Source organism: Syngnathus typhle, linkage group LG20 (assembly GCF_033458585.1).
Source record: "Syngnathus typhle isolate RoL2023-S1 ecotype Sweden linkage group LG20, RoL_Styp_1.0, whole genome shotgun sequence".
Classification (NCBI taxonomy): domain Eukaryota; kingdom Metazoa; phylum Chordata; class Actinopteri; order Syngnathiformes; family Syngnathidae; genus Syngnathus; species Syngnathus typhle.
The window spans coordinates 8,773,435-8,799,561 of NC_083757.1; the positions used below are offsets into that span (position 1 = coordinate 8,773,435).

General features: G+C 43.9%; 2 protein-coding genes across 2 annotated transcripts; one reads left to right on the forward strand and one right to left on the reverse strand.

The window, feature by feature from the left end:
* Positions 1 to 1,311: 1,311 nt before the first annotated feature.
* Positions 1,312 to 5,239, reverse strand: LOC133144566 (H-2 class I histocompatibility antigen, alpha chain-like). The gene is made up of 8 exons (XM_061267367.1): positions 5,182 to 5,239; positions 3,679 to 3,942; positions 3,275 to 3,553; positions 2,849 to 3,148; positions 2,615 to 2,725; positions 2,462 to 2,498; positions 2,098 to 2,143; positions 1,312 to 2,004 (listed from the first exon to the last, which is right to left on the reverse strand). The coding sequence occupies exons 1-7, from the start codon at positions 5,222 to 5,224 to the stop codon at positions 2,125 to 2,127; spliced, it is 1,053 nt and encodes a 350-aa protein (XP_061123351.1). The 5' UTR covers positions 5,225 to 5,239; the 3' UTR covers positions 1,312 to 2,004; positions 2,098 to 2,124.
* A 440-nt stretch (positions 5,240 to 5,679) lies between these two features.
* LOC133144973 (upstream stimulatory factor 2-like) lies at positions 5,680 to 8,570 on the forward strand (the record flags this gene model as incomplete). The annotated part of the gene is made up of 6 exons (XM_061268026.1): positions 5,680 to 5,776; positions 6,156 to 6,262; positions 7,200 to 7,286; positions 7,429 to 7,591; positions 8,001 to 8,088; positions 8,307 to 8,570. Coding segments are annotated over 6 exons (744 nt in total), but the record flags the coding sequence as incomplete, so codon positions are not given.
* Between the last annotated feature and the right edge of the window lie 17,557 nt (positions 8,571 to 26,127).

Genomic DNA, 26,127 nt, shown 5'->3' on the forward strand with positions numbered 1-26,127 from the left:
TATTTTTATCTTAACATGTAGTTTGCTTATGTGACCACACGGCGGCGCCTCTCACCCGCGACAAGCTCTGATCAACTTTATTTGATGCTAGTTTCGAGCTTTACGTTATTCTTTGGAGAATAATTGAGCGGGTTAATGTCTGAAAGACAAAAACAGTTCATATTTTCTATTATTCTGTCTGCAGTTGGAACATTGCAGCACTTGACATGTTGGAGTTCAATGCCCCTCATCGGCCATTTAAATCCACTTATGAAAAAAGAAAGAATGTTGCCATTCTTTTTAATCTGCAAAAAAAAAAAAAAAAAAAAAGAACAATTCCAATAATGTTATTGATCATATATTGCCTGATTTGAACCTTGTCTCCTGAATATTAATTCAGGAGGCAAGGTTGAAATCTTCTTTGCGAGTTGCATACTTTGGATCCGAATCTGACGTGGGGCCGTGGTACTAGTGGTGCGCGGGGCGTGGAATCACGAAAGGGCTGAACTGGAAGGCTTGGAACCGCCTCCCAAAGAAAAAGGATGCAACTTGCAACTATTTGAACCTTTTTTTTCCCCATTGAATCCTTTCAATGCGTTAGGCTACGGATTTTAGTTATTGATCTGACTCCAAATTGCGATCAACACTTAACACAAGAGTTGTTATGTCCAAATCCACACAATGTCGCACCTAACAATTTTGCGAGTTCGTTCGGTCAAAGAGAAGACCAGTAGATCAATTAGGCCGAATTGACCAATTGTGTAATCCTGACAAAGCAAGCTAATACAGGCGCCTGGGTCTCGGGTCCTTAACACAAAAAACTTGTGTGCCTTCTGTGACCATCAAAAGACAACACATTCTTCTGGGTTGCCCAGTTTTAAAGAAACATAATATGAATATTCAAGCATGCAAAATATTGTGTGGTGATTGGTCGATGGTTGATGGCCAGCTCCTCCTCGTTTGGGTTTTCCCCTGCTCAGCACAGGTGTCTGGACCACGACGAGTTATTCGCGTTCCCCATCGGCCTTGAGATGTCCTCCCTGTCTGGACATCCTGTTCCACAATACTTTGAAGAAAACAAATTCATGTAGTCTGCACATCCCTTCCCACTTATTAATCGACCACACTACTACTAGAAATTATATTGATATGACTCTTTGTTTGATCATCTGCCCTCTGGGAAGAGGTACAGGAGCCTGCGCTCCCGCACCACCAGACTCACCAACAGCTTCATACTCCAGGCTGTTAGGATCCTGAACTCGCTCCCCCTTTCTGCGTAGCGTCCTGTACTTGGCGCTATGCTTACTGTCTGCTGTATGCACACTGGCTCAGTTTTGCTCCTCTTATTTATTGGGTTATTTGTTTATTATTTATTCATCACTCATATTATTTATTTATTATTTGTGCCTTCTTGTTTTTATTTTGTGTCGTCTACTTGTATGTCTATCGTGTACTATGTCTCATCACCGTGGGATCGAGGAAACGGAATTTCGGTTTCTTTGTGTGTCTTGACATATGAAGGGATTGACAATAAAGCAGACTTTGACTTTGACTTTACATGTGTCTAACGCAGCCTTAATCAAATGTGTTTGCAAACTGCCGAAAGTACATTTCCCTTTACTACAAACTGGAAATTAATGACATTTTCTTTTGAGTCTGTGATACATTGAGTACACGTGAATTCATTTTTTTAAGAAAAAAACTTCATGGATAAATCCAGGTTGTAAATGCATGTCAGTGCTTCTGAAGGCGTTAGCTTCCAGCGATGGCGAACTTCTCTTTCAGTTGAGACTACATGCCATTCTTTTCCATCAGCTAGCGGTGGGTTCCTCGCTCCCGAACGCCGCCCACGCCTATCACCGCAATCTGATCGGCCTCGATAGTCTTCAGGTTGTTGGTGATCAGCAGCACGGTTCGGTCAAAACGCCTCACCAGATCCTGCAGGACCTACTCACGAACCTTCATGAGAATGTCTATCGATGCAGTGCGGCGCAATGAGAAAGTCCTCTGAAAGAATTCCAACACCTGAAGAAAGAGGAGCAAAATAGTGTTTCCAAATGTTTCCTAACCCACCTCCAGAAGCCAAAGACCATGTGTAATAAGCATGAGCTAACTCACCAGGTGACGGCAACTGCCTCTCATGACTCACAGTAGGTGGAAACAGCTAAAAGAGCGCAAACATGACGGAACGTTAAATTACACACAACAATTTTGATGAAGAATGTCATGTCCATTCCTTTCAACGGAAAAAAAAAGCATTTGCAAGTGTGGTTGCTGAACATATTTGGCTCGTATCTCAGGGCAATAGTGTACTTTTTTTGCACAACAATGGCCTTGACATCAACAAACGTGTGAACATTGTCACAGAACCCAGCTGACATTTTTCGACGCGACTCCTCATTGACTCTTAAGCTTTGAATCAAACCTTGACATGGCTGCCTTGTTATTGTGGCTCAAAGGAAGCAGAAAACATTTGACTTACTTAATTGTCCTTCTTCTTCTTCTTCTTTTCCTTTCGGCTTGAGAGTATATGAATAAAAGAGAAGCAAGAAGCGATTAGGAATGGTCACAAACGACGCGAAGCAAACAATGTTCTCTTTGGATGTTCCTGACGGAGAAAACATTTGTCGCTCACCTTGTTTGGATTTGAGACGCTTGGCAAGGACCATCGCCGCCGCCACCACCGCCACCAGAGCGAGGACCACCAACGGGATGGCGATGGCCACCGCATTCTTCCAGTCTTGCTCTTTTGCACAAGGCAAAGCGTGTGCAATGAAGAGAGACACGTGAACGACTGTTGTCGTGACACCGAGCCGTCACGGGAGCCCGACAGCCAATGGGACGTGTCTGAGCCGTGACAAACGCTCACCCTGGTTGCTCAGGATGCTTCCGGCGTCCAGCTTGATGACGATGTCATCTGAGACGCCGGCTAGCCGGAACACGCATTCGTACTCCTGCTCCGCGGCGGGCGTCACCTCCACTTTCAGGTGGACCGAGGTCTGGAAGGTTCCATCGTGATTGGGGAGGGTCTCCCCCATCTCAACGTCCTTGTGGATCTCCTCGCTGTTCTTCCTCCAAAAGAGGAATGATGTTTTGGGGTAGAAACCCGTGGCGTGGCAGGTGACCGGAGAGGAAGGCGTCTTCTGCAGGAGAAACACCTTGGGAAGCTCTGCACGCAGGTTCATAGATGGACGGAAACACGTAAGAAGAGCACGACAGATGAAGAGCTCGGGAAGAAAGGAAAAACAGAAAGTGTGTGTGTGAGGTTGAGAGAAGACGTAAGAAGGCAACGTACCGGTTCTCGTCAGGTAGTCCCTCCCGTTGCTCACATGTTTCTTCAACTCAAAAGGACACTCCTCAATGAGTATATTCTTCCTGGCTTCATTCAACACGTCTATTTGGTCCAATTTCAATTTGGTGATGAAAGCTTGTGGATTTGCTGCAATCCATGTCATCGTCTTCGCCTCAAATGATAGGAAGTCTTCTCCGTTGTAACGGATGTGCTGCCAACCATCAACCTCACCCGTCTCATCATCCCATTCACAGCCTCTCATCACCTGAATCATGTGAACACCTGAAAGGATCGCACACAAGATTCAGTGACGGTAATCGGAGAGGAGCCACCAGTGACACGTCTGTTTATTAGTCATGAAGCGTACCAGCACATGAAATGAATTTTACGAGCTGGCGTAAACAAACCTCCAGTTTGGTTGAAGCGCTTTTTAGCGGTTTCAATGTTGACTTTCATGACCTGCTCATTCCCAATATTGAACTCCGTCTCTCTCTTCCAGAAGTGCGGATCATCTTCTGTGATTTTGTTCACCCAGTCATGTATTGCTTTCGTTTCCCTGTGGTAGCTGTCAAACTGCAGAATCTGAACGCCATCAACATAGGCCATCACCAAGTACTCTGGTAGCGTTGCAACTTGAGAGCCCATCTTAAAATAATTGAACGTGTGAATGACTGAAAGACAAAAGCAAAAATGACACACATGATCTTGCTCTGCTTTTACATTGGGCAATCTTGTGCAATTCATATTTTCAATGACTTTGTCTGCAGCTGGGACATTGCAGCACTTGACATGTCGGAGTTGATGTTTATCCAAGCGCATTCTTTCGCTCAAACCTGTCAGTGAATTGACAATTGTTCCAGCGGGATGTCCCTCATCAGCGATTTAAATCCACTTATGAAAGAAATATAATTGCATAACTTTTGCCATTCTCTTCAATTTGCCAAAAACAATTCCAATAGCGTAATTGATCATATATTGTCTATTCAGGAGGCTATACAATGTTTTTTTTCTGAAAGATACAACTTGATTGCCGTTACCGTGAAATGTTCATCAGTAATTGCAAAGACTCGACTGTCGAACATTTCATTACTGTACATTAGCTTTTCCATAATTAATCAAATGCATATTCATGCAGGTTTACATCGCCAAAAGAGGGACGATGTCTTGGGGTAGAAACCTGTGGCGTGGCAGGTGACCGGTGAGGAAGGCGTCTTCTGCAGGAGAAACACTTTGGGAAGTTCTGCACGCAGATGGAGGAAAACCCGTGAGGAGGGCAGGAAAATGGAGAGAGTGTGTAAGAAAGAGCATGTGTGGAGGGAGAGAGAAAGGACAATGTACCGGTTCTCGTCAGGAAGTCCCTCCCGTTCCTCAAATGTGTCTGAAAAGTTTAGATTCTGCCTGTGCTGCTTCAAAAGCTCTTGCAGTTGACAATGCTCTATCTAAAGTCAGTCCATCTTCCTGAAGCAGTTTGTCACGCAGCTTTCTCATTGCACATTTTTCCACTATTTGATCTCTTATCTGTCATATCGTCCTCCAGTGCACCAAAGTCACATGATTTCGCCAATTCTCTTAACGCATTCACAAAAGCATCTACTGACTCATCAGTACACTGAGCTCTCTGTCTAAACTTGTGTCTCTCCAGGACTACATTTCTTCGTGGTGTGAAATACGAGTCTAGAGCAGCAACAGTCTGTGCATACGTACTTTTGCTTCCAGGTAGATTGGCAAAAATTCTTTGCGTAGGTGCTCCAATGCAATGCAGTAATGTGGCCCTCCTCACTAAGTCTGGTGCATTAATAGTTCCACTGGCAACTTCGAAAAAACCGTAGGAGTCCTTCCACAGGCTATATTCTGTGAATAAATCAGATGCCCCAAGGTTCAACGCAGCAGGCGCGTTCAGTTGGGCGTACCTGGGTTCAGGTGCAGCGTGTCCCAGCGCGGCTCCGGCACCATCGCCGTTCGACATGGTCAACACGATACAGTTGTCGTCTCACCTTTTTTTTTTTCTTCCAGTATGGACGTAGAATCCTAGTCGTCCTTTCTTGCTTCTGGGTTCGTGGTAAACCGTTTCCTCGTCGCCAAAATGTTGTGTTCCTCAATAAAACAGTCTTTGTTTAACTTCAACTCTTTTATTTCCACATGTCCGTTTCTTGTTAGCTGCTAGTTCCTTGCTCTCTCTCTAGTCATTTTCTGTTCTCGCGATAAAATAACATCAGCGATACTACAGGTTTACTTAGCCTTTAGCATGTATTCAGGTTTTACATTTTAAGTTACGTTTGTTTTATTTTACTTAATTTTATTGCACTCTAGTGCAGTGCGGCACTGTACTTTATTATTTTTTGTCTTAACATGTAGTTTGCTCATGTGACCACACGGCGGCGCCGCTCACCCGCGACAAGCGCTGATCAACTTTATTTGGTTATTCTTTGGACAAAATAACGTCTTCACTTTTTTGCAGTCACGACAAACAGGAACCCGACGACATTGAGCAGTTACAGGAAGAAGGTATGATATTTATTTCATAGTCTAAAGTCAAAGTCTGCTTTATTGTCAATCTCTTCACATATCAAGACACACAAAGAAATCGAAATTACGTTTCCTCTATCCCACGGTGACGAGACATAGTACGCGATAGACATACAAGTAAACGACACAAAATAAAACAAGAAGGCACAAACAATAAATAATAAGAGTGATGAATAAATAAATAAATAAATAAATAAATAAATAAACAAATAACACAATAAATAAGAGGAGCAAAACGGAGCTGCTTCTAGAATATTCTAGGATATTTGTTATGTTCTAATATTTAACATTATGTGACATACTTGTGCAATACTTAACTGGCTCATATGTGCCCAATTTTGGTTTGCTTTATTTACAGGGGAAGTAGAGGATCAGTCAGCTGGGACCATTTCTGCTGTCCAACAGGCTGCGTTCTCTGACCACAATGTCCAGTACCAGTTTTGCACAGACAATAATGGCGGGCAGGTAAAGACTTAATTACCCTATTTTTCGCACCAAAAGGCGCACTGGATTATAAGGCATTGAATTTTTTATTTTGGAAATTATTTCATATATAGGGCGCACCGGATTAAAAGGCGCATAAAATAGAAGCTATACTGCAACAAACTGAGGTTGACTAGGGTTGCCGTATGCATCCACTAGCCAATAACCAATGAGCCCTCTGTGAATAATCACGTTTCTCAAACAATCTCCTATAAAATGATCAGAACTGACTAAAGTTTGAGCTAACGTCGGTACTGCTTACCTATGTTTCCCCTCCATATCGATCCGTAGATTTACTCGAAATATTAACAGAGCAGCCTATTTTGACATGAAATAGTCTGGTGTGTATAGCAACTATCATGATAGCATTAGCCACCCGCAAACTCCCATGAGCCTCAGCTCGCAATCTCCCATGAGCCTCAGCAAAGTAAACAATCGCGTTTCTTAAACGATCTCCTATAAAACGATCGGAACTGACTAAAGTTCGATCTAACACATTGGTACTGCTTACCTCTGTTTCCCTTCCATATCAATCCGTGTATTTACTGGAAACATTAACGGAGCATACTATTTTGAAATGAAACAGCCTCACGGGTATAACAGCTATTTAGTGACGTCCCCTGACCACGGTTGCCGTAATGGTGGGAAGCAATGCGACCTTGTAATCTACTAATCGTACTAAAACGTACTGAAACATTTTGGCAGAGTACTGTGTACAACCAGTATGGATCAACAAATTCATCAATTGATCCATATATAAGGCGCTCTGCATTATAAGGCGCACTGTGTTTTTTTGAGTAAAATGTAAGTTCTTAAGTGCGCCTGATAGTGCGGAAAATACGGTAGGTGTTGTTTCCGTTCTAGTATGATTCCAACACTGTTCCTGCTCTCTCTCAAGGTAACCTATCGTGTCGTCCAGGTGACAGACGACAACATTGATCCATCCTCCGACGCCACTGCTGCTGTTAGCGTCGTCTCCGCCGCAGCATTTGCAGGAGCACCTCAGGTGCGTGAACATGTAAATATTACTGAATCGGCGACATTTTAATTTGATTTTAAGAACAAAGCAAAACATACGATGATGGTGGTTTCAACAGTGATTGATTTTTTTTTTTTTTTTTTTGATGGATTCATTCTTTACCATCCAGGCTGTGATCCAGAACCCTTTCAGTAACGTGGGCAGTCCTGTCGGGGAGACGGTAGCAGGAGAGACACGTTTTGCCTACTTTCCCGCCGCCGCTGTCACCGACGGGAGAGCCACAGCAGTGTCGGTGCAAACGACCTCTGAACCCACAATCACACAGGGGGCAGGTTTGTTTACATACTTTCACTTTATATCAGTGCTTCTCAAATAGTGGGGCGCGCCCCCCTTGGGGGGCGCCGTGCTATACCTGGGGGGGGCGCGTGTGACCCTGGGGAACAGGCTTTTTTTTTTTTGCAGTACTAGAATAAAGTGTAATTGCGCATCTTCCCAGCAGGGGGCAGTGGCGCTCTCATTGTTACTTCTGTGACGTTTGCGACAGTGCAACATTTTACGACTTACAAGACAAGTTAGGATAGTCACGGTGGGGAGGGGGGGGGGGCGCGAATAGTTTTCTTCTTGCTAAGGGGGGGGCGTAACAGAAAATAATTGAGAAGCACTGCTTTATATGGTCTTCGAACCGAATAAAAAATGTCGAGTAATAATAATAATAATTAAGCTTTTATTGCTTGTGTCCAGGTCAGTTCTACGTAATGATGACCCCTCTTGATGTGCTGCGGTCCGCAACTCAACGGAGCATCGCACCGCGCACACACACTTACCCAGGGTGAGTACACGATGTCAGAAAAAAAAAAAAACCTCCCTCTTCTACACAAAGCCGTTCTGAATCCTACATTTTAAAAGGATTTCAATCAAACTCCCCATGAAGTTTTATTTTGTTCCAAAAAAAAAGAAAAAAAGTGCAAGAGCGGAACAATAGCGTTCCTTATTAAATGATCAAAAATCTGAAAACCACACTGTGTCCTACTTACCGGCCATCCCCAGAGACGTTGGTGGAAGCGAGATGTTGCAGCATGGCAGCACAAACTGGCGAGGAGAACTTTCACATTCGAACCAATGCTGCTGCGATTCCCTCCCCTCAGTGTCAGCCCCGTTGTTTACAAAACAACACAATACTGTAATCGTACTGAGGTGTGATGTGTTTGTCCCTGAGGTGTATACAGTTGTGTTATTGCATGGCATTTAACCAAAATGTTGCATTCTTAACGGGATATTGGCGTGCATTTGGTGAGTGTCACTAATCTTTAGTAATCTCTGGTTGTCGTTGTTAGGGTGGTGCTCACTCTAACTTATTTTGCAAGAACCACACAGGAGACAAGCAAGTCCTTTTAGACACCTGCAAGTGGAGAGTCCATTCATAGCTGTGCTTACAGCGATGGTCGAATGGAAGTCTGACTCTGGCCTCATCAGGTGCATATTTATTGAGAGAAACAAGAGTGGGGTTGAAAGTGGGGGTGTGGGAAGACAGGATGGGGTGAAGCCCCTTCCCTGCTGATCAAAGCATAGCAGGGGGCCTTTTACGACTTTTTGTAAACAAAGCAACTTTGATTGCTTCCTCTGCAGCTAGTCAATCGGTTGAAAAGATCTTAGCACTTTGTTCTACTACTTTTGTTCAGACAGGACAAGCTAGGTAAATTATTACAGGTTACATTCCAAAATAATCATACGATGAAGATATTCTGCAAACCCTAACATATCCTGCAAACCCTAACAGTCGGCAAGAATTCAAGACATGCTAACAATCAGCCATCACTACAAATTGCATGAAGAAGATTTGCTGTTTACCATTGCAGGACCATCTGAATGCTGAGTGTGCGGACTCTTTTTGGCATCGGCTTTCTGGTGACCTCACGGGCCGCAGCAGTTTTTGCTCAAACAGGGAAATGCCCACTTTCACCTTCAGCTAACAACCACCAGAAGAACTGTCACAGTAGCAGACAATCTTCCATCATGGCCCAGAGCATCAAGTACCTTGGGTATGTTTTATAAATACAATTTAAAGTGACGTCTAGTTTTCGTCATACCGTTTTTTTCCGTGTATAGTGCGCCCCCATGTATAATACGCACCCTAAAAATGGCATGTTGATGCTGGAAAAAAGCCCGTACCCATGTATAATACGCACCCAAATTTTGACTCCTACTTAAGTCCGTAAATGTAAAATTATTTCAGAAAAAAGATAATCTTTGGGAACAACCGGATGTTATTCTGCCGGTCAGTATCACTGCGCATGCGCTAGCAAACTCGATCGCAAAGAAATGTTTCGGATTTGTGTAGGGTACATTGTGACAGCAAACGAGCAGGTGATCGAGCAAGTGTCTGATACAACAGCATTGTGTTCGTATGGAGCGTGTTTGAAGTGAACACCAGAGAAGAAAGCGTATCTGTAATGGCGGCCTCCGGATCATATCCGGATTAGAAAATATATATTTATTTGTACCCATGTATAATGCGCACCCCAGATTTTAGGACAATACATTAGTTAAATTTTGCGCATTATACATGGAAAAAAACGGTACTTGTATTTCTTCTGCAGACAAGAGGAAGCCCAGCGCATTGATGAGGAGCTCTTCAGTGAGTACGGCTTCAGTGTGGACCAGCTGATGGAGCTCGCAGGGCTCAGTTGTGGTACCACCATCACAAGAGTGAACCACACTGTCCTTCCAGAATGATCATAATGTGAATCTAAGCATCTTCTGCTATTCCTCCCCCGGTTGGGGAGCGTCGGAAGCGGTGTGCGAGGAGGCTGAACCCAACTCAGCTCGCCCGGCCGTGCCTTCCATTCTTCTGGCGAATATTCGATCGCTGGACAACAACATGGTTGACATTCGCCTGCTGAGATCTACGAACCGGACAGTGCGTAACTGCTGTGTGCTCGTGTTCACTGGGACTTGGTTGACCGTCGACATTCCGGACTCTGCTGTACATCTGGAGCGGCTAGCGGGCGGACCGGGCCATTGTACGAGGGGGAACATCGCGAGAAGGTGGAATGCGCGTCTACATCCGTGACGAATGGTGCCGGGACTCTGTAGTGGGATGCAAGCACTGCTCGCCACTGGCGGAGTTTGTGATCTCCAGGCTGTTGGGGTCCTGAACTCCTTCCCCTTCTGAGTGGCGTCCTGTTAGAGTTAGGGTTAGGGTGTGAAAGGGACTCCAGTCGGATCCGGGTCTGCTGGAGCTCCTCGTGTGCCGTGCAGCTGAAATTGATCTCAACAGGTTAGTCTTTACTGGAAAATGTGTAAAACTTGTAAGATGTGCGATGTTCCACTGTGACACATCCACTGACCTCATCTCCTTTATTGCTGAGTCGGACATATTTGCCGTCCTGCTCCGCCTCATCCACGGTGACCTGCCCGCTAGCAGAGGCCTGCTGGGTGATGGGAGTACGAGTCACAGCGCTTCCGGCGAAGCTCGAAGCCTCGCTGTCCGTGTCGTTGGGACGCTTCCTCTTCCCGCTGGCCGACGTGGTCGAGCGTACCGTGCGGACAAACGTGGAGACATTAATTGCTATGAGAGGAAAAGTTGTGGTATGTTTGTAAGCCACACACACCTCTCCTCCTCGCTGTCAAGCACCTACCTGTAGGCAATTATCTCCATATCCAGCGCTAGCTTGACATCCATTAGCTCCTGATACTCATCCAGCTCCTGTAGGCACTTATCTCCAGATCCAACGCTAGCTTGAAATCCATTAGCGCCTGATACTTATCCAGCTTCTGCTCTAACCGCTCCCTCATGTCGACCATTTCTCGGTCTTTCTCCCCGAAGAGGTCTCTCTTTGGAGACAGAGCCTCCTCCAGATCTTTCACTTTTGCATCACGGGCTGCAAGCTGGTGTCAACACAGACTTTTTAAACTTTTGCAGCTGAGACAGATTCTAAGGTCAAAATGAAAAATGGTTACCTCTTTTTGAATGTAGAGTTTAATTTGAAGTTCATGCCGGCTTCCCATCTTCATCAAGGCGTCGGGCAGTTTGCTTTCATAATCTTCCTGGGGGGCGTTTTCCAACTCCATTAGCTCCTGATACTCATCCAGCTGCTGGTGCATCCGCTCCCGCATGTCGGCCATTTCTCGGTCTTTCTCCCCGAGGGGGCTACACATGGTGTCCCCTCTTTGGAGACAGAGCCTCCTCCAGATCCTTCAATTTTGCATCACGGGCTGCAAGCTAGTGTCAACACAGACTTTTTAAGCTTTTGCAGCTGAGACAGATTCTGAGGTCCAAATGATAAATGGTTACCTCTTTTTGAATGTAGAGTTTAATTTGAAGTTCATGCTGGCTTCGCATCTTCATCAAGGCGTCGGGCAGTTTGCTTTCATAATCTTCCTGGGGGGCGTTTTCCAACTCAATTAGCTCCTGATACTCATCCAGCTGCTGGTGCATCCGCTCCCGCATGTCGGCCATTTCTCGGTCTTTCTCCCCGAGGAGGCTACGCATGGTGTTCCCTCTTTGGAGACAGAGCCTCCTCCAGATCTTTCACTTTTGCATCACGGGCTGCAAGCTAGTGTCAACACAGACTTTTTAGACTTTTGCAGCTGAGACAGATCCTAAGGTCCAAATGATAAATGGTTATCTCTTTTTGAATGTAGAGTTTAATTTGAAGTTCATGCTGGCTTCGCAACTTCATCAAGGCGTCGGGCAGTTTGCGTTCATAATCTTCCTGGGGGGCGTTTTCCAACTCCATTAGCTCCTGATACTCCTCCAGCTGCTGGTGCATCCGCTCCCGCATGTCGGCCATTTCTCGGTCTTTCTCCCCGAGGAGGCTACACATGGTGTCCCCTCTTTGGAGACAGAGCCTCCTCCAGATCTTTCACTTTTGCATCACGGGCTGCAAGCTAGTGTCAACACAGACTTTTTAGACTTTTGCAGCTGAGACAGATTCTAAGGTCCAAATGATAAATGGTTATCTCTTTTTGAATGTAGAGTTTAATTTGAAGTTCATGCTGGCTTCGCATCTTCATCAAGGCGTCGGGCAGTTTGCGTTCATAATCTTCCTGGGGGGCGTTTTCCAACTCCATTAGCTCCTGATACTCCTCCAGCTGCTGGTGCATCCGCTCCCGCATGTCGGCCATTTCTCCGTCTTTCTCCCCGAGGATGCTACACATGGTGTCCCCTCTTTGGAGACAGAGCCTCCTCCAGATCTTTCACTTTTGCATCACGGGCTGCAAGCTAGTGTCAACACAGACTTTTTAAACTTTTGCGGCTGAGACCGATTCTAAGGTCCAAATGATAAATGGTTACCTCTTTTTGAAGGTAGAGTTTAATTTGAAGTTCATGCTGGCTTCGCATCTTCATCAAGGCGTCGGGCAGTTTGCTTACATAATCTGCCTGGAGGGCGTTTTCCAACTCCATTAGCTCCTGATACTCATCCAGCTGCTGGTTCATCCGCTCCCGCATGTCGGCCATTTCTCGGTCTTTCTCCCCGAGGAGGCTACGCATGGTGTACCCTCTTTGGAGACAGAGCCTCCTCCGGATCTTTCACTTTTGCATCACGGGCTGCAAGCTAGTGTCAACACAGATTTTTAGACTTTTGCAGCTGAGACAGATTCTAAGGTCCAAATGATAAATGGTTACCTCTTTTTGAATGTAGAGTTTAATTTGAAGTTCATGCTGGCTTCGCATCTTCGTCAAGGCGTCGGGCAGTTTGCTTTCATAATTGTACTAGAGGGCGTTTTCCAACTCCATGAGCTCCTGATACTCATCTAGCTGCTGGTGCATCCGCTCCCGCATGTCGGCCATTTCTCGGTCTTTCTCCCCGAGGAGGCTACACATGGTGTCCCCTCTTTGGAGACAGAGCCTCCTCCAGATCTTTCACTTTTGCATCACGGGCTGCAAGCTAGTGTCAACACAGACTTTTTAGACTTTTGCAGATGAGACAGATTCTAAGGTCCAAATGATAAATGGTTACCTCTTTTTGAATGTAGAGTTTAATTTGAAGTTCATGCTGGCTTTGCATCTTCATCAAGGCGCCGGGCAGTTTGCTTTCATAATCGTCCTGGGGGGGCGTTTTCTAACTCCATGAGCTCCTGATACTCATCCAGCTGCTGGTGCATCCGCTCCCGCATGTCGGCCATTTCTCGGTCTTTCTCCCCGAGGAGGCTACACATGGTGTCCCCTCTTTGGAGACAGAGCCTCCTCCAGATCTTTCACTTTTGCATCACGGGCTGCAAGCTAGTGTCAACACAGACTTTTTAGACTTTTGCAGCTGAGACAGATTCTATGGTCCAAATGATAAATGGTTATCTCTTTTTGAAGGTAGAGTTTAATTTGAAGTTCATGCTGGCTTCGCATCTTCATCAAGGCGTCGGGCAGTTTGCTTTCATAATCTTCCTGGGGGGCGTTTTCCAACTCCATTAGGTCCTGATACTCATCCAGCTGCTGGTGCATCCGCTCCCGCATGTCGGCCATTTCTCGGTCTTTCTCCCCGAGGAGGCTACGCATGGTGTCCCCTCTTTGGGGACAGAGCCTCCTCCAGATCTTTCACTTTTGCATCACGGGCTGCAAGCTAGTGTCAACAGACTTTTTAAACTTTTGCAGCTGAGACAGATTCTAAGGTCCAAATGATAAATGGTTATCTCTTTTTGAAGGTAGAGTTTAATTTGAAGTTCATGCTGGCTTCGCATCGTCATCAAGGCGTCGGGCAGTTTGCTTTCATAATCTCCCTGGAGGGCGTTTTCCAACTCCATTAGCTCCTGATACTCATCCAGCTGCTGGTTCATCCGCTCCCGCATGTAGGCCATTTCTCGGTCTTTCTCCCCGAGGAGGCTACGCATGGTGTCCCCTCTTTGGAGACAGAGCCTCCTCCAGATCTTTCACTTTTGCATCACGGGCTGCAAGCTAGTGTCAACACAGACTTTTTAGACTTTTGCAGATGAGACAGATTCTAAGGTCCAAATGATAAATGGTTACCTCTTTTTGAATGTAGAGTTTAATTTGAAGTTCATGCCGGCTTCCCATCTTCATCAAGGCGTCGGGCAGTTTGCTTTCATAATCTTCCTGGGGGGCGTTTTCAAACTCCACCATGTGAGACTCGTGCCGGCGTTTGACCTTGCGCAACTCCTATGTGAGACGTGAGAATGACTCAGCTCTATTCTCATGAATTAAATAAGCGATCGTGATGATAATCGTGTCCGACCTCGGAATGCAGGTTCTTTTGAAACTCCAGCTCCTTTTTAAGGGTTTGAATGCGATTCTCTCCATCCACGCTCCTGAGCATCTCATCCTGCAGCTGATTTTGGGCATCCTCCAAGCTGGTGTCGAGCTAAACGTGGCAACAACTTTAACACAATCATCACGGTAATTTAATCGTGATTAGATTCACCTTGGCAACCTGTGTCTTCAGATCTCGGTTTTCTGTCTCAAGGCTACACTTTTCTCCTAACGCTGTCGTCAAAGACGCGTCCTTGGAGTTCAGCAAGGCTTCAAGGCTTCGGTTTTCTGTCTCAAGGCGAGGCTTTTCCCCTAACGCTGTCGTCAAAGACGCATCCTTATTGTTCAGCAAGGCTTCGGTTTTCTGTCTCAAGGTGACGCTTTTCCCCTAACGCTGTCGTCAAAGACGCGTCCTTGGAGTTCAGCAAGGCTTCGGTTTTCTGTCTCAAGGCGAGGCTTTTCCCCTAACGCTGTCGTCAAAGACGCGTCCTTGGAGTTCAGCAAGGCTTCAAGGCTTCCGTTATTTGTCTCAAGGCGACGCTTTTCTCCTAACGCTGTCGTCAAAGACGCGTCCTTGGAGTTCAGCAAGGCTTCCAAGTCTTTGAGCCTCTGCAGCGCTGCTGCCAGATCGGATTCTTTCTTCGTGTTCCTGAGATGACAGATATACACATAAACTGGGAATATGGAAAATGGATGGACGCAGTCAAATGTGCTATTTATGTTGATATGCGACTATGGCAGACATGGGCAAACTACGGCCCGCGGGCCACATCCGGCCCACGGGGCCGTTTAATCCGGCCCGCCAAACCTGAATAAAGTGTATTATAAATGTTTGGGGGGGGTCATTTTCCCTACAATTACTATGTTTCCCCAGTAGATGGGAAAGCGCCCGCCCGCCCGCGCATTTACTCCCGGGAGCCGTCAGAAAGCTCGGTGCACACTCACAAGTACATGTGCGTACTCAGTAGTACGTAGTCATTTCATCTATCAGTGCCGAATTTTGAGTGTAGGCTGTGACGTCAATATTCTCGTAATTCGCGTGCTGAGTTTTCAGATACAGTTTTACGCTAAAGCCACCCACAAACCTTCCCCTGGAATCCTTCTATTAAAATGAGTCGCCCAAGAAAAAGCAAGGTGGACACAGTGCCGAGTGTTTAAAAGAGAGTGGCCAATTTGGCTCGACGTACGCGACGTGACGTTCAGCCACATGAACGTCAACAAAGCCGGTCACAGATCTAGGTTAACGGACCGACACCTCGGCTCTATCCTAAGAATTACCACAACAAATTTTACCCCAGACTATGATGCACTGGCAAAAAAGGGAAACCAACAATACTATTGATTTCTTTATTTAGATGTATTCTTTCACTGATTCTTCAAGATGATGTATTTGGTCAGAATGTTTGCCGTTGGATGTGATGTTGCCTCATTAGATAAACATATTTCATAAATCTGACCTGCAGGCGCTGAAGTGATGGAAAATGTTATACATCATAATGTCGTATTTAATAAGAATCACTGATAGTAGTTTTTTGGTGAAATATTTTTTTAATGCTGTTAATAAATGCATTTGTTTTCAAAAAATCCATGCTAAAAGTAAAAAGCTTTTATGCAATGCCCTTTACATGTCATTTATATGACCTTTACACACAAACACTACATCCATCTGCTCCTGGTTCGGCCCCCCGGTCAAAATTTAGAACCCAATTCGGCCCGCAAGTCAAAAAGTTTGCCCGCCCCTGGACTATGGGATGGTTAACTGGAAGTCCAACGTTGAGCTGCAATTAGTCACGAGGAGGATTTTCCTTGGGGTGTGGCCCCAGCAGCAAAGCAATTATGTCAGCACTAATATCCAGCATCCATTTTGTTGTTGGCATATTTTTGATAAAATGGCCGGGCCTCACCTTGCTTTCAGCTCCTTGATTTCCTCCCTCAGCTTGCTCACCTCCAGCTCCAGACGTGCACGCTCTTTGGCCTCAGACTCCAGAGTCGCACGGGCATCCGCCAGCTCCGTCTCGAAAACGGCCTTCAGGCCCGTCAGCTGCCAGGACACCTCTGTTTCGGATTCAGTGATGCGCAAAAGCAAGCCGGCGTTCCCCACTTCCCGGGAACGGGCGTTGTCGACGTAAATGCCCAGAAGGTCGTTGAGCTTGCGGAGATCTTCCACCTCCTGGGAGAGGGCGTTGTTTGCACCTTGAGGAATGTTTTCTGGGGTCGCCATCTCGAGCTTGCTTCTGCTGATCCAGGAAAGACTCAGTGTCATGCATTACACCAATGCCTGATTGCACTTATCAAAGAAACTGCATAGAGGTTTCTTCAAAGTCAAACAAAGGTTCCTTTGTAAATACACATAAAAAAAAAAAACAACTCACTCTTTGCAATGGTTCAAAGAAACTATGCAACGGATGGATCCTAAGGGCGGCTCGGTGGGGCACTGGGTAGCACGTCCGCCTCACAGTTAGGTGGGTGCTGGTTCGATTCCACCTCTGGCCCTACCTGTGTGGAGTTTCCTCCCTCAGCTTGCTCACCTCCAGCTGCAGACGGTCGTTGAGTACGGGTGTAACGATACATCGATACACATCGATTAATCCATATAATGCTCTACGATTTATTGGCATCGATGCTAAAGGTAAACATCGATTTATATCGCCGTGTTTGACCTCGGACATTAGACGCGACTTTATTTTGAAATCCAGTTCATTGTTGCTTGCTTCCTCTTTCCGGGAGCAGGGAGCACAGGGCTCGAAGCTTATTTTTTGCCCAAGTTGCCCTCGGGCAAGTTGGAGAAAATTTTACTTGCCCGAAACAAAATTTTACTTGCCCGAATTTTTTTGGAGTGGATTTTTACTTGCCCGACACATTTTTGCAATAAAAACGACACCACTATAAGTTTTGCCTTCATATGCCTTCGTATCCGCCAACCGGAAACAAGCTCTGCTGGTGCGCAGGCGCAGAAGAGCCAGGGACGGGTGAGAGAGCATGCATTTAATTACGAAGCGTATTGCAGACTTACACGAGAAACTAACCGCTCCCTAGAAAACAAAATGTCGGACCAGAAGCGGCAGAAGTTGCGAGAAATTATGCACAAAATCGTCTTTTTACAGCTTGAAAACATGGTATTATGGCAGGGCAAGTTCGGGCAAGTGAGGAAAAAATTCTACTTGCCCGTCTGCCATCGCTACTTGCCCCGGGCAATCGGGCAATCGTTAGTTTCGAGCCCTGGAGCAGTGCGCGGCGTTGCTGCACGTGAAAGGGGAGTCGACAACTAGTACGCGGCTCCTGGGCTGGTGCTATGGCTAGTGTCCAAAAAGACGAGGAAATTGGCTCCCCTTTAGGCTTCAAGTCATTCGTTTGGAAGCACTTTGGATTCCAAAGAAAAGATGGCTCAACGAACAAGACACGTGCAGTTTGTAAATCCTGCCATGCGGTGATCAAATATTCAGGGAGCACAAATCTCGCCGCACATTTAAAGAAAAAACACGACATCAAAGTTCAGTGTTAAAGTAAGCAATTTGTATACTACAATACTCTTGTAATTTCCTAAATAAAGAGTTTGCAGTACCTTGTTGATTTTGCGTATGAATTGTTATAAATCAGGATATTGTTCTATAGTTTTTATTTAAAAAAATGTATACATCGATCGTAGAGCACTAAATCGCGATATATCGTGAATGAATCGCAGCAGGCTTTAAGATATCGGCAAATATCGTATCGTAGTTCTTTATATCGATATTATATCGTATCGTGACAAAACCCGCGATTTACACCCCTATCGTTGAGGTTGCTGAGATCTTTCTTCTCCACCAATTTGTGCTTCTCTGCCACGATAAAATTCGCTTTCACAGCAGCTTCACTTTGTGATTTTGAACGGGTGAAAAACGTCTGCTGGAATATCAGCTTCTTCTTTACCTTTTCTTTAACTCTTCTACCTTCTGTCATTCTGCTCTGCATTCAGGTCTTTCAGGTTATCCAGATGTTTTGTTTCATAGTGCCGTCTTAGATTAAAATCTTTCAATACAGCCACATTAGCGCCACACATGAGACAAACGGGCTTACCGGCAATGTCAGTAAACATATACTCAACCTTTTTAAAGGCTTTGTTTTCAGAATCAACTTTTCTCTTCGGCATCATGAGGGGCTAGCTTCGCAATAACTTGCAGCAACAAGCACTTGTCCTGGTTGCCGCGGAAAAACGCTCAGCAAGGCAGCGAAAGCACTGCATTATGGGATCTGTAGTTTATTGTGTTATCATCGCTTCATATCGTCGGGCCATTAGTAACAATAATATAAAATGATCTCGCGGGCCTTGAGTTTGACACACATATGGTTTAGACTCTTTGCAAACGCTTTTCTTTATATCTTTAAGCTGTTTGACACTTTTACTTGCTTTCTATCAGAGTTGTTTTACTCCTGCTTCGGCAATGTTTCATTTCTACACCCAAGCGATCATTGAATTCATTTTTGTCCTATTTTTCGAATTTAGCAACTGTGTAACATTGCGGCTACTGCAAGACGTCAAAACGAAGGTATTAAGGTCATTTCAAGAAGACGTACCAGTTCGAACTTAAGACTCAAACTCAACGTTTGGGTTTAGTTAGCTTTTATCATGTGTTCAGGTTTTACATTTTAAGTTACATTTGTTTTATTTTACTTAATTTTATTGCACTATAGTGCAGTGCGGCACTGTACTTTATTTTTATCTTAACATGTAGTTTGCTTATGTGACCACACGGCGGCGCCTCTCACCCGCGACAAGCTCTGATCAACTTTATTTGATGCTAGTTTCGAGCTTTACGTTATTCTTTGGAGAATAATTGAGCGGGTTAATGTCTGAAAGACAAAAACAGTTCATATTTTCTATTATTCTGTCTGCAGTTGGAACATTGCAGCACTTGACATGTTGGAGTTCAATGCCCCTCATCGGCCATTTAAATCCACTTATGAAAAAAGAAAGAATGTTGCCATTCTTTTTAATCTGCAAAAAAAAAAAAAAAAAAAAGAACAATTCCAATAATGTTATTGATCATATATTGCCTGATTTGAACCTTGTCTCCTGAATATTAATTCAGGAGGCAAGGTTGAAATCTTCTTTGCGAGTTGCATACTTTGGATCCGAATCTGACGTGGGGCCGTGGTACTAGTGGTGCGCGGGGCGTGGAATCACGAAAGGGCTGAACTGGAAGGCTTGGAACCGCCTCCCAAAGAAAAAGGATGCAACTTGCAACTATTTGAACCTTTTTTTTCCCCCATTGAATCCTTTCAATGCGTTAGGCTACGGATTTTAGTTATTGATCTGACTCCAAATTGCGATCAACACTTAACACAAGAGTTGTTATGTCCAAATCCACACAATGTCGCACCTAACAATTTTGCGAGTTCGTTCGGTCAAAGAGAAGACCAGTAGATCAATTAGGCCGAATTGACCAATTGTGTAATCCTGACAAAGCAAGCTAATACAGGCGCCTGGGTCTCGGGTCCTTAACACAAAAAACTTGTGTGCCTTCTGTGACCATCAAAAGACAACACATTCTTCTGGGTTGCCCAGTTTTAAAGAAACATAATATGAATATTCAAGCATGCAAAATATTGTGTGGTGATTGGTCGATGGTTGATGGCCAGCTCCTCCTCGTTTGGGTTTTCCCCTGCTCAGCACAGGTGTCTGGACCACGACGAGTTGTTATTCGCGTTCCCCGTCGGCCTTGAGATGTCCTCCCTGTCTGGACATCCTGTTCCACAATACTTTGAAGAAAACAAATTCATGTAGTCTGCACATCCCTTTCCACTTATTAATCGACCACACTACTACTAGAAATTATATTGACATGACTCTTTGTTTGATCATCTGCCCTCTGGGAAGAGGTACAGGAGCCTGCGCTCCCGCACCACCAGACTCACCAACAGCTAGATAATCTTTGGGAACAACCGGATGTTATTCTGCCGGTCAGTATCACTGCGCATGCGCTAGCAAACTCGATCGCAAAGAAATGTTTCGGATTTGTGTAGGGTACATTGTGACAGCAAACGAGCAGGTGATCGAGCAAGTGTCTGATACAACAGCATTGTGTTCGTATGGAGCGTGTTTGAAGTGAACACCAGAGAAGAAAGCGTATCTGTAATGGCGGCCTCCGGATCATATCCGGATTAAAAAAAATATATATATTTATTTTGTTAGGATACGGATTTTAGCTATTGATCTGACTCCAAATTGTGATCAACACTTAACACAAAAATTGCCATGTTCTAATCCACACACTGGCGCACCTAACAATTTTGCGAGTTCGTTCTGTCAAAGAGAAGACCAGTAGATCAATCAGACCGAATTTACCAATTGTTTAATCTTGACAAAGCAAGCTAATACAGGCGCCTGGGCCTTGGGTCCTTAACACAAAATCTCGTGTGCCTTCGTGACCAGAAAGACGACACATTCTTCCGGGTTGCCCAGTTTTAAAGAAACACAATATGAATATTCAAACATGCAAAAGATTGTGTGGTGATTGGTCGATGGTCTGTGGTCATCTCCTCCTCGTTTGGGTTTTCCCCTGCTCAGCACAGGTGTCTGGACCACAAAGACGAGTTGTTTTTCGCGTTCCCATCGGCCTTGAGATATGCTCCCTTTCTGGACCTCCTGTTCCACAATACTTTGAAGAAAACAAATTCATGTAGCCTGCACATTCCTTTCCACTTATTAAGCGACCACACTACTACTAGAAATTATATTGATATGGTTATATGTGTCTAACGGAGCGTTAATCAAATGTGTTTGCAAACTGCCAAAAGTACATTTCCCTTTATTCCCTCTCATGACCTCATTTATGAGGTCATCACCCGTTACTCTAGCAAGCAGCGACCAGCATGCTGTCGGTCCTTTCTTCCCCCCGTGGCTCATGTTGAGTCACCAGGGTATATTTTCTCGATCAACCGGACAGTGAGTGACCTAATACATGGAATACAACAACAAAATCATCACTGCAGTAAAGCCACAGCAACGAGCACAGACATGATGAGGCCTTTCCAGCTTCCGAACATTTTCATCCAATCAGACCAAATATCGGTGCGTACACCTGAATGATCTTTCATCTTTTTATTCAGTGTCCTTAGTCCTTCCAACGCCTGGGTCAGTCGGCCCCCTGGCGCTGTGTTGTTGGGGATGAAAGTACAACATGCATCACCAAACATTCCGCACACACCATGTTCCTTAGCCAATAGCATGTCCAACGCAATTCTATTTTGGAACGACATCAATGCCAATTGTTCATGGACCGCTGCAAATGATACATTTTTATTGGGGGTGATCCATAGGAAAATGCTTTTGAATCCCGAGGACACTTGATTAACGAGTCGCTCAACCATGGGGGAAAAACGTCTCTTTTGGCTCGCTTCAGGAGCCCCGCCAGTGGGGACTCCATGTTCCAATTGAGATTCTGTGTTTCAATGGGGACAACCACTACAGGCATTATCAAAGACACGAGGGCACAGATACCCTATGCATTCTTTGGCATGCGATGCTATAATTTGTTGTCACCACACCACAACCAGATGTCACTGGTCTTCCTCTGCTCCTTCCATCACTGCTAGTTGAATTCTGGCATGTCCTGTTAAAGCTTAAAAACAAGTGGATTTGGAAAAAAAAAACTTTGGATATCAAAATTGCAAATTGAAACCTACTCACCCATTTCTATTTTACAACCTACTCACCCATTTCTATTTTACCACATACTCACCCATTTCTATTTTACCACTCCCCCTTTTGACACATTCACCCAATGTGTCATTATGTATCAAAAGGAACCTGCTAAGCATCCCCTCTCATCACCACACTCATTGTAGCCAGGCCTGCGGAACCTCTAGCTCGTCCACCACACGCTCGGCAACACAAACAAAAATCATCGCACTCCTGTCAGTGAGCTTATAGCCCTGCTGATAGCGGACATTTGTACACACAAAAACAGACATCAATTATCAAAATAAAAACAGTCATAAAATGAATCCTGGCGCCCGCGGATCATGTCCTGAAAACCATGTCATCAACAAGTTCATCATAAAAACCAAAAGGGCAAAGGTTAACATATTCTTGTAAATTCAATACAAATTTTCCACGAACGCAATTGACAACCTGCAAGAACGAAAACAAGTTACGCAAGCAGCGCGCAATCCGCTCCTTGGCTGGTGGCTGTTGCTGCTGCTGCAAAAAAATTAAGTCACACAGAAAAACAAAGCAGAGCGTGCACTTGTCGCAAGCAAGCTCAAGCGTCAAACATTTGGTCACTGTCCACCTAGTCCGTCACCCCGTCGGGTGAGCTCAAAGTCGTCACACGTCAAATCGTCCAAAGTCTTAATGTTCGATACCAGTTCTGTCTTGTCTATTACTGAAATGGGCCTTCTCCATTGCACTGTTTTGTTGTCGATGGTGCCCCTGAGTAATCCTAAACCCATATTTAGTCCAAAATTAGTCCTGATCAATCGTGCTTTTTCAAATCTGTAGTATCTTTATATTTTTCAGGTGAGAGGAATGTTATCCTCTGCTGTGATCACATCACCCCAACTTTGAATCATGTCAACCATTCACAATACACAAACACCACACCACAAGCACAGACTTGACATTCATACACCATTACAAACAAACTGTCATTCCACAACACACATAAAACCCCATACAATATTAAATTGTAAAAGGAATCCTCCCTACGCAAAATTTTCTCCTCAATTAAAATTTCCCTTTTTTATTTTAAATCCAAAGTTAATATCTAATTGTCTGGTTTCCTGTCCTCTCCTCGTTTGCCAATATGCATAATGCCGGAACATGATTTAACTCCCCATTTAGTTTGCTCACATCTCTCACTTAGACTATTTGACACTTTGTGTTGAGCTGTAACTTCAATATTTCCACATTCCCATATTTCTTCCACTAAACAGTTCCATTTGGCTTTCAGTTTAAATTCATCCCTCCAAATAACTCCCTCTGGCAAAGAACCAACAATTTATAGAGCACTCCCTTTTACTGTTACCTTGTTCCCTCAGTCATCTTCTCACAAGCATAACTGACCCTCCTAAAAAATAATGATACCAAAAATAATGTTTAAAAACAATATACACAGCTTCCTCCTGCCACTTACGCTATCACCTTGAAGATTATTGTTCTCATTTTTGTTGATGCCAATTCTTAAAATTAAATGCTTACTTTTGATAATGGAGTCACGCTATATCACAAAGTTTGAAAACCTTCCACGCTCCCCCTTTCTACCTATCAAAACCAACTAGGAATATTTTTGCTGTCATGATCATCATTGTGGCCCTCACACTTATTGTTCCTGTACTTTAAATTGACAATTTTTGTACATTTGAAGCCCTTTGAGACTTGCTTGTGGGCTATATAAATAAACTTGCCTTGCCTTGACTTTATCATTATTCAACTTCTTCTGCCTTCTTCTGCCTCTTTTTCATTTATTCATTTTTTAACTTAACTACTTCTACGAATTCATCTGATTCACCTCATTCCACTTTTAACACATTCCAAATATTCATACCAAATATTCTAAATATTTACGATTTTTGAGAAATGTACAAATTTTAACCCAATATTTCACCATTCATTCTTCATGGCACATTCAATATTTCTCATTTTCTTCCACATAATTCCTCCAATTAACCTTCTTTCACTTTCCAATTCACCTTCTCTCACTTTCTAGCTTAAAATTTCACATTTTCACTTTCAACATTGCGGTAACATTTTGCAACATTTCCTTTTTCCCTTCTAATTTCTAATTATTTGTTCACTGACTCAACCCTTTTCAATTTTTTTTAACTATTCATCTTATGCCTACCTATTCCAAAACTTCCCACTTGTGAAAAATTTCAAATTTTCAACTTTAAAATTCACGCCCAATTTTACAAAATTCTTTCGGTATTTTCATCGATTTTCTGACCAATTCAACACATTCTAATTTTAAACATAATCTTGTAGCATTCCCCGAATTTGTATTCAGCCTCTTCGCCTTCACACACAATTTCTCGAGAAATTACAAATTCTAATTATTATTGTGAATCCTCCGTGACCCTCGTAAGGACAAGCCGCACCAGTAATGGATGGATGGATGGATGGATGGATGGATGGATTGTTAACCCTAACCATAAATGCCTATCATAAAGTGTCATTTAAATCAATTGTCGCAAGGGTCATGTTACTGTATCTATTTAAAACCCAACTGTATCCTTTTTAGTTAAGCAGTGCCCTGTATTACTATTTTGCTGACTATCCAAAATTCCAACTTTCTTATGGCCCCTCACCCCTTCAAGCAAAAATATGCATCCTATAAATCAGTCGCAATTGATGTATAATTAAATTCTGTCGTTTTGATAAATTTAATTTCTATCGATCAATATCCACTTTGCAAAGTTTCTGATCACGCTGTCGTATGAATTGTTATTATTAGTGCATCTTCGCTGTCCATATCTATGTATTTTGTTGTTATCCCCCGTTTCAGTGTCAATAAGCAGCCTTATTATTCCCTCTTTTATCAAAACTCCTCAGATATGTCTGCCCCAGCACCCAAACACACTTCCCTTCCTTTTGTCCCACACTCCACCAACTTTGTAATGCTTCAGCAGTCTTTAGCAATGTGTCCAGTTTGACTTCATGTGACTCATGCAAGTCTTTAGCAGCCTCTCCTCTTAGATTCTCATGATGATGATTCAGAGCTGGATCATCCGCCACTCTCAAATGCGTCCATTTTGTCTTTGTTCTTTCAGTCCATTTTCTTTTTGATCTGCAACTGTGTGTATTCCACCAACTGTATGGTTCTTGTCCTGTGAAAAGCTGTGCTTGCCCCCTTCAAGCATGATAGCAGTTTCTGTTGTTCTCCCAAAGGTCAAAGGTGTCTCATGACCAGGGACAGTCCTCTGTTGATTTTGAGACAGCCAGTGGAGTAAGAGGACTCAGTTCAGGAATCGTGCCACGCGCTAGGGAAGAACACACTGGGACACAAATTTAACAAAACTATCTTTGTGTTATCAGTCTTCCTGTGTATTATTTGTTTCTTACACCCCAAATCTTCCTATTAACATTTTGTATCCTATCAGTTGCGCACACTCATCATCTTACTATCAAGCTGCCCTTATCAAATGCTTTTTTCTTCTGAGCAATCCATCCACCCTACCCATTAACACGGCTAAAATCCTCGTTCCAGTGTCTATCATCAAATAAAGTTCTGAAATCTTTTGTAATAAACTGTAATATAATTTAACAATCTACCAACATATGCGATGAATGTTATTGTTCAATCTATAGGTCATACAGCGCCTGTGACACTCCTCCTTGATTTACCATCTCATAAGTTATTGTTGTCAGCAGCGCTAAATGATAGTGCTCGAAAGTGAATGTCTTATCGCCCAATTTAAAACACATGCCACATTTGAGCTAGTATTTATTCATTTATTTATTTGCCATCCTCATATTAGCTGGCATATGTCAGAATTAAAATGTAATTTTGCTTTTAATTTTGCCTTACTGCACCGAAATAAACTGTTAAATATATCTTTAAGACGACTAAAAACAATCTATGTTCCTGCACAGACTCTTAAAAGTGGCACCCAAATGCCAGACTACAAATACTCCTTCACTCTCACATTTTTGATAAAACAGTCTACTTAGCTAAACACTGTCAT

Excerpts from the sequence above, each read along its gene's own strand:
- LOC133144566 (XM_061267367.1), bottom strand. The coding sequence starts at position 5,224 with ATGGTGCCGGAGCCGCGCTGGGACACGCTGCACCTGAACCCAG. Across the intron at positions 2,726-2,848 it reads AAGCATCCTGAGCAACCAGG|AGCAAGACTGGAAGAATGCG; the intron begins GTGAGCGTTTGT and ends CTTGTGCAAAAG. Across the intron at positions 2,499-2,614 it reads GCGTCTCAAATCCAAACAAG|CCGAAAGGAAAAGAAGAAGA; the intron begins GTGAGCGACAAA and ends TATACTCTCAAG.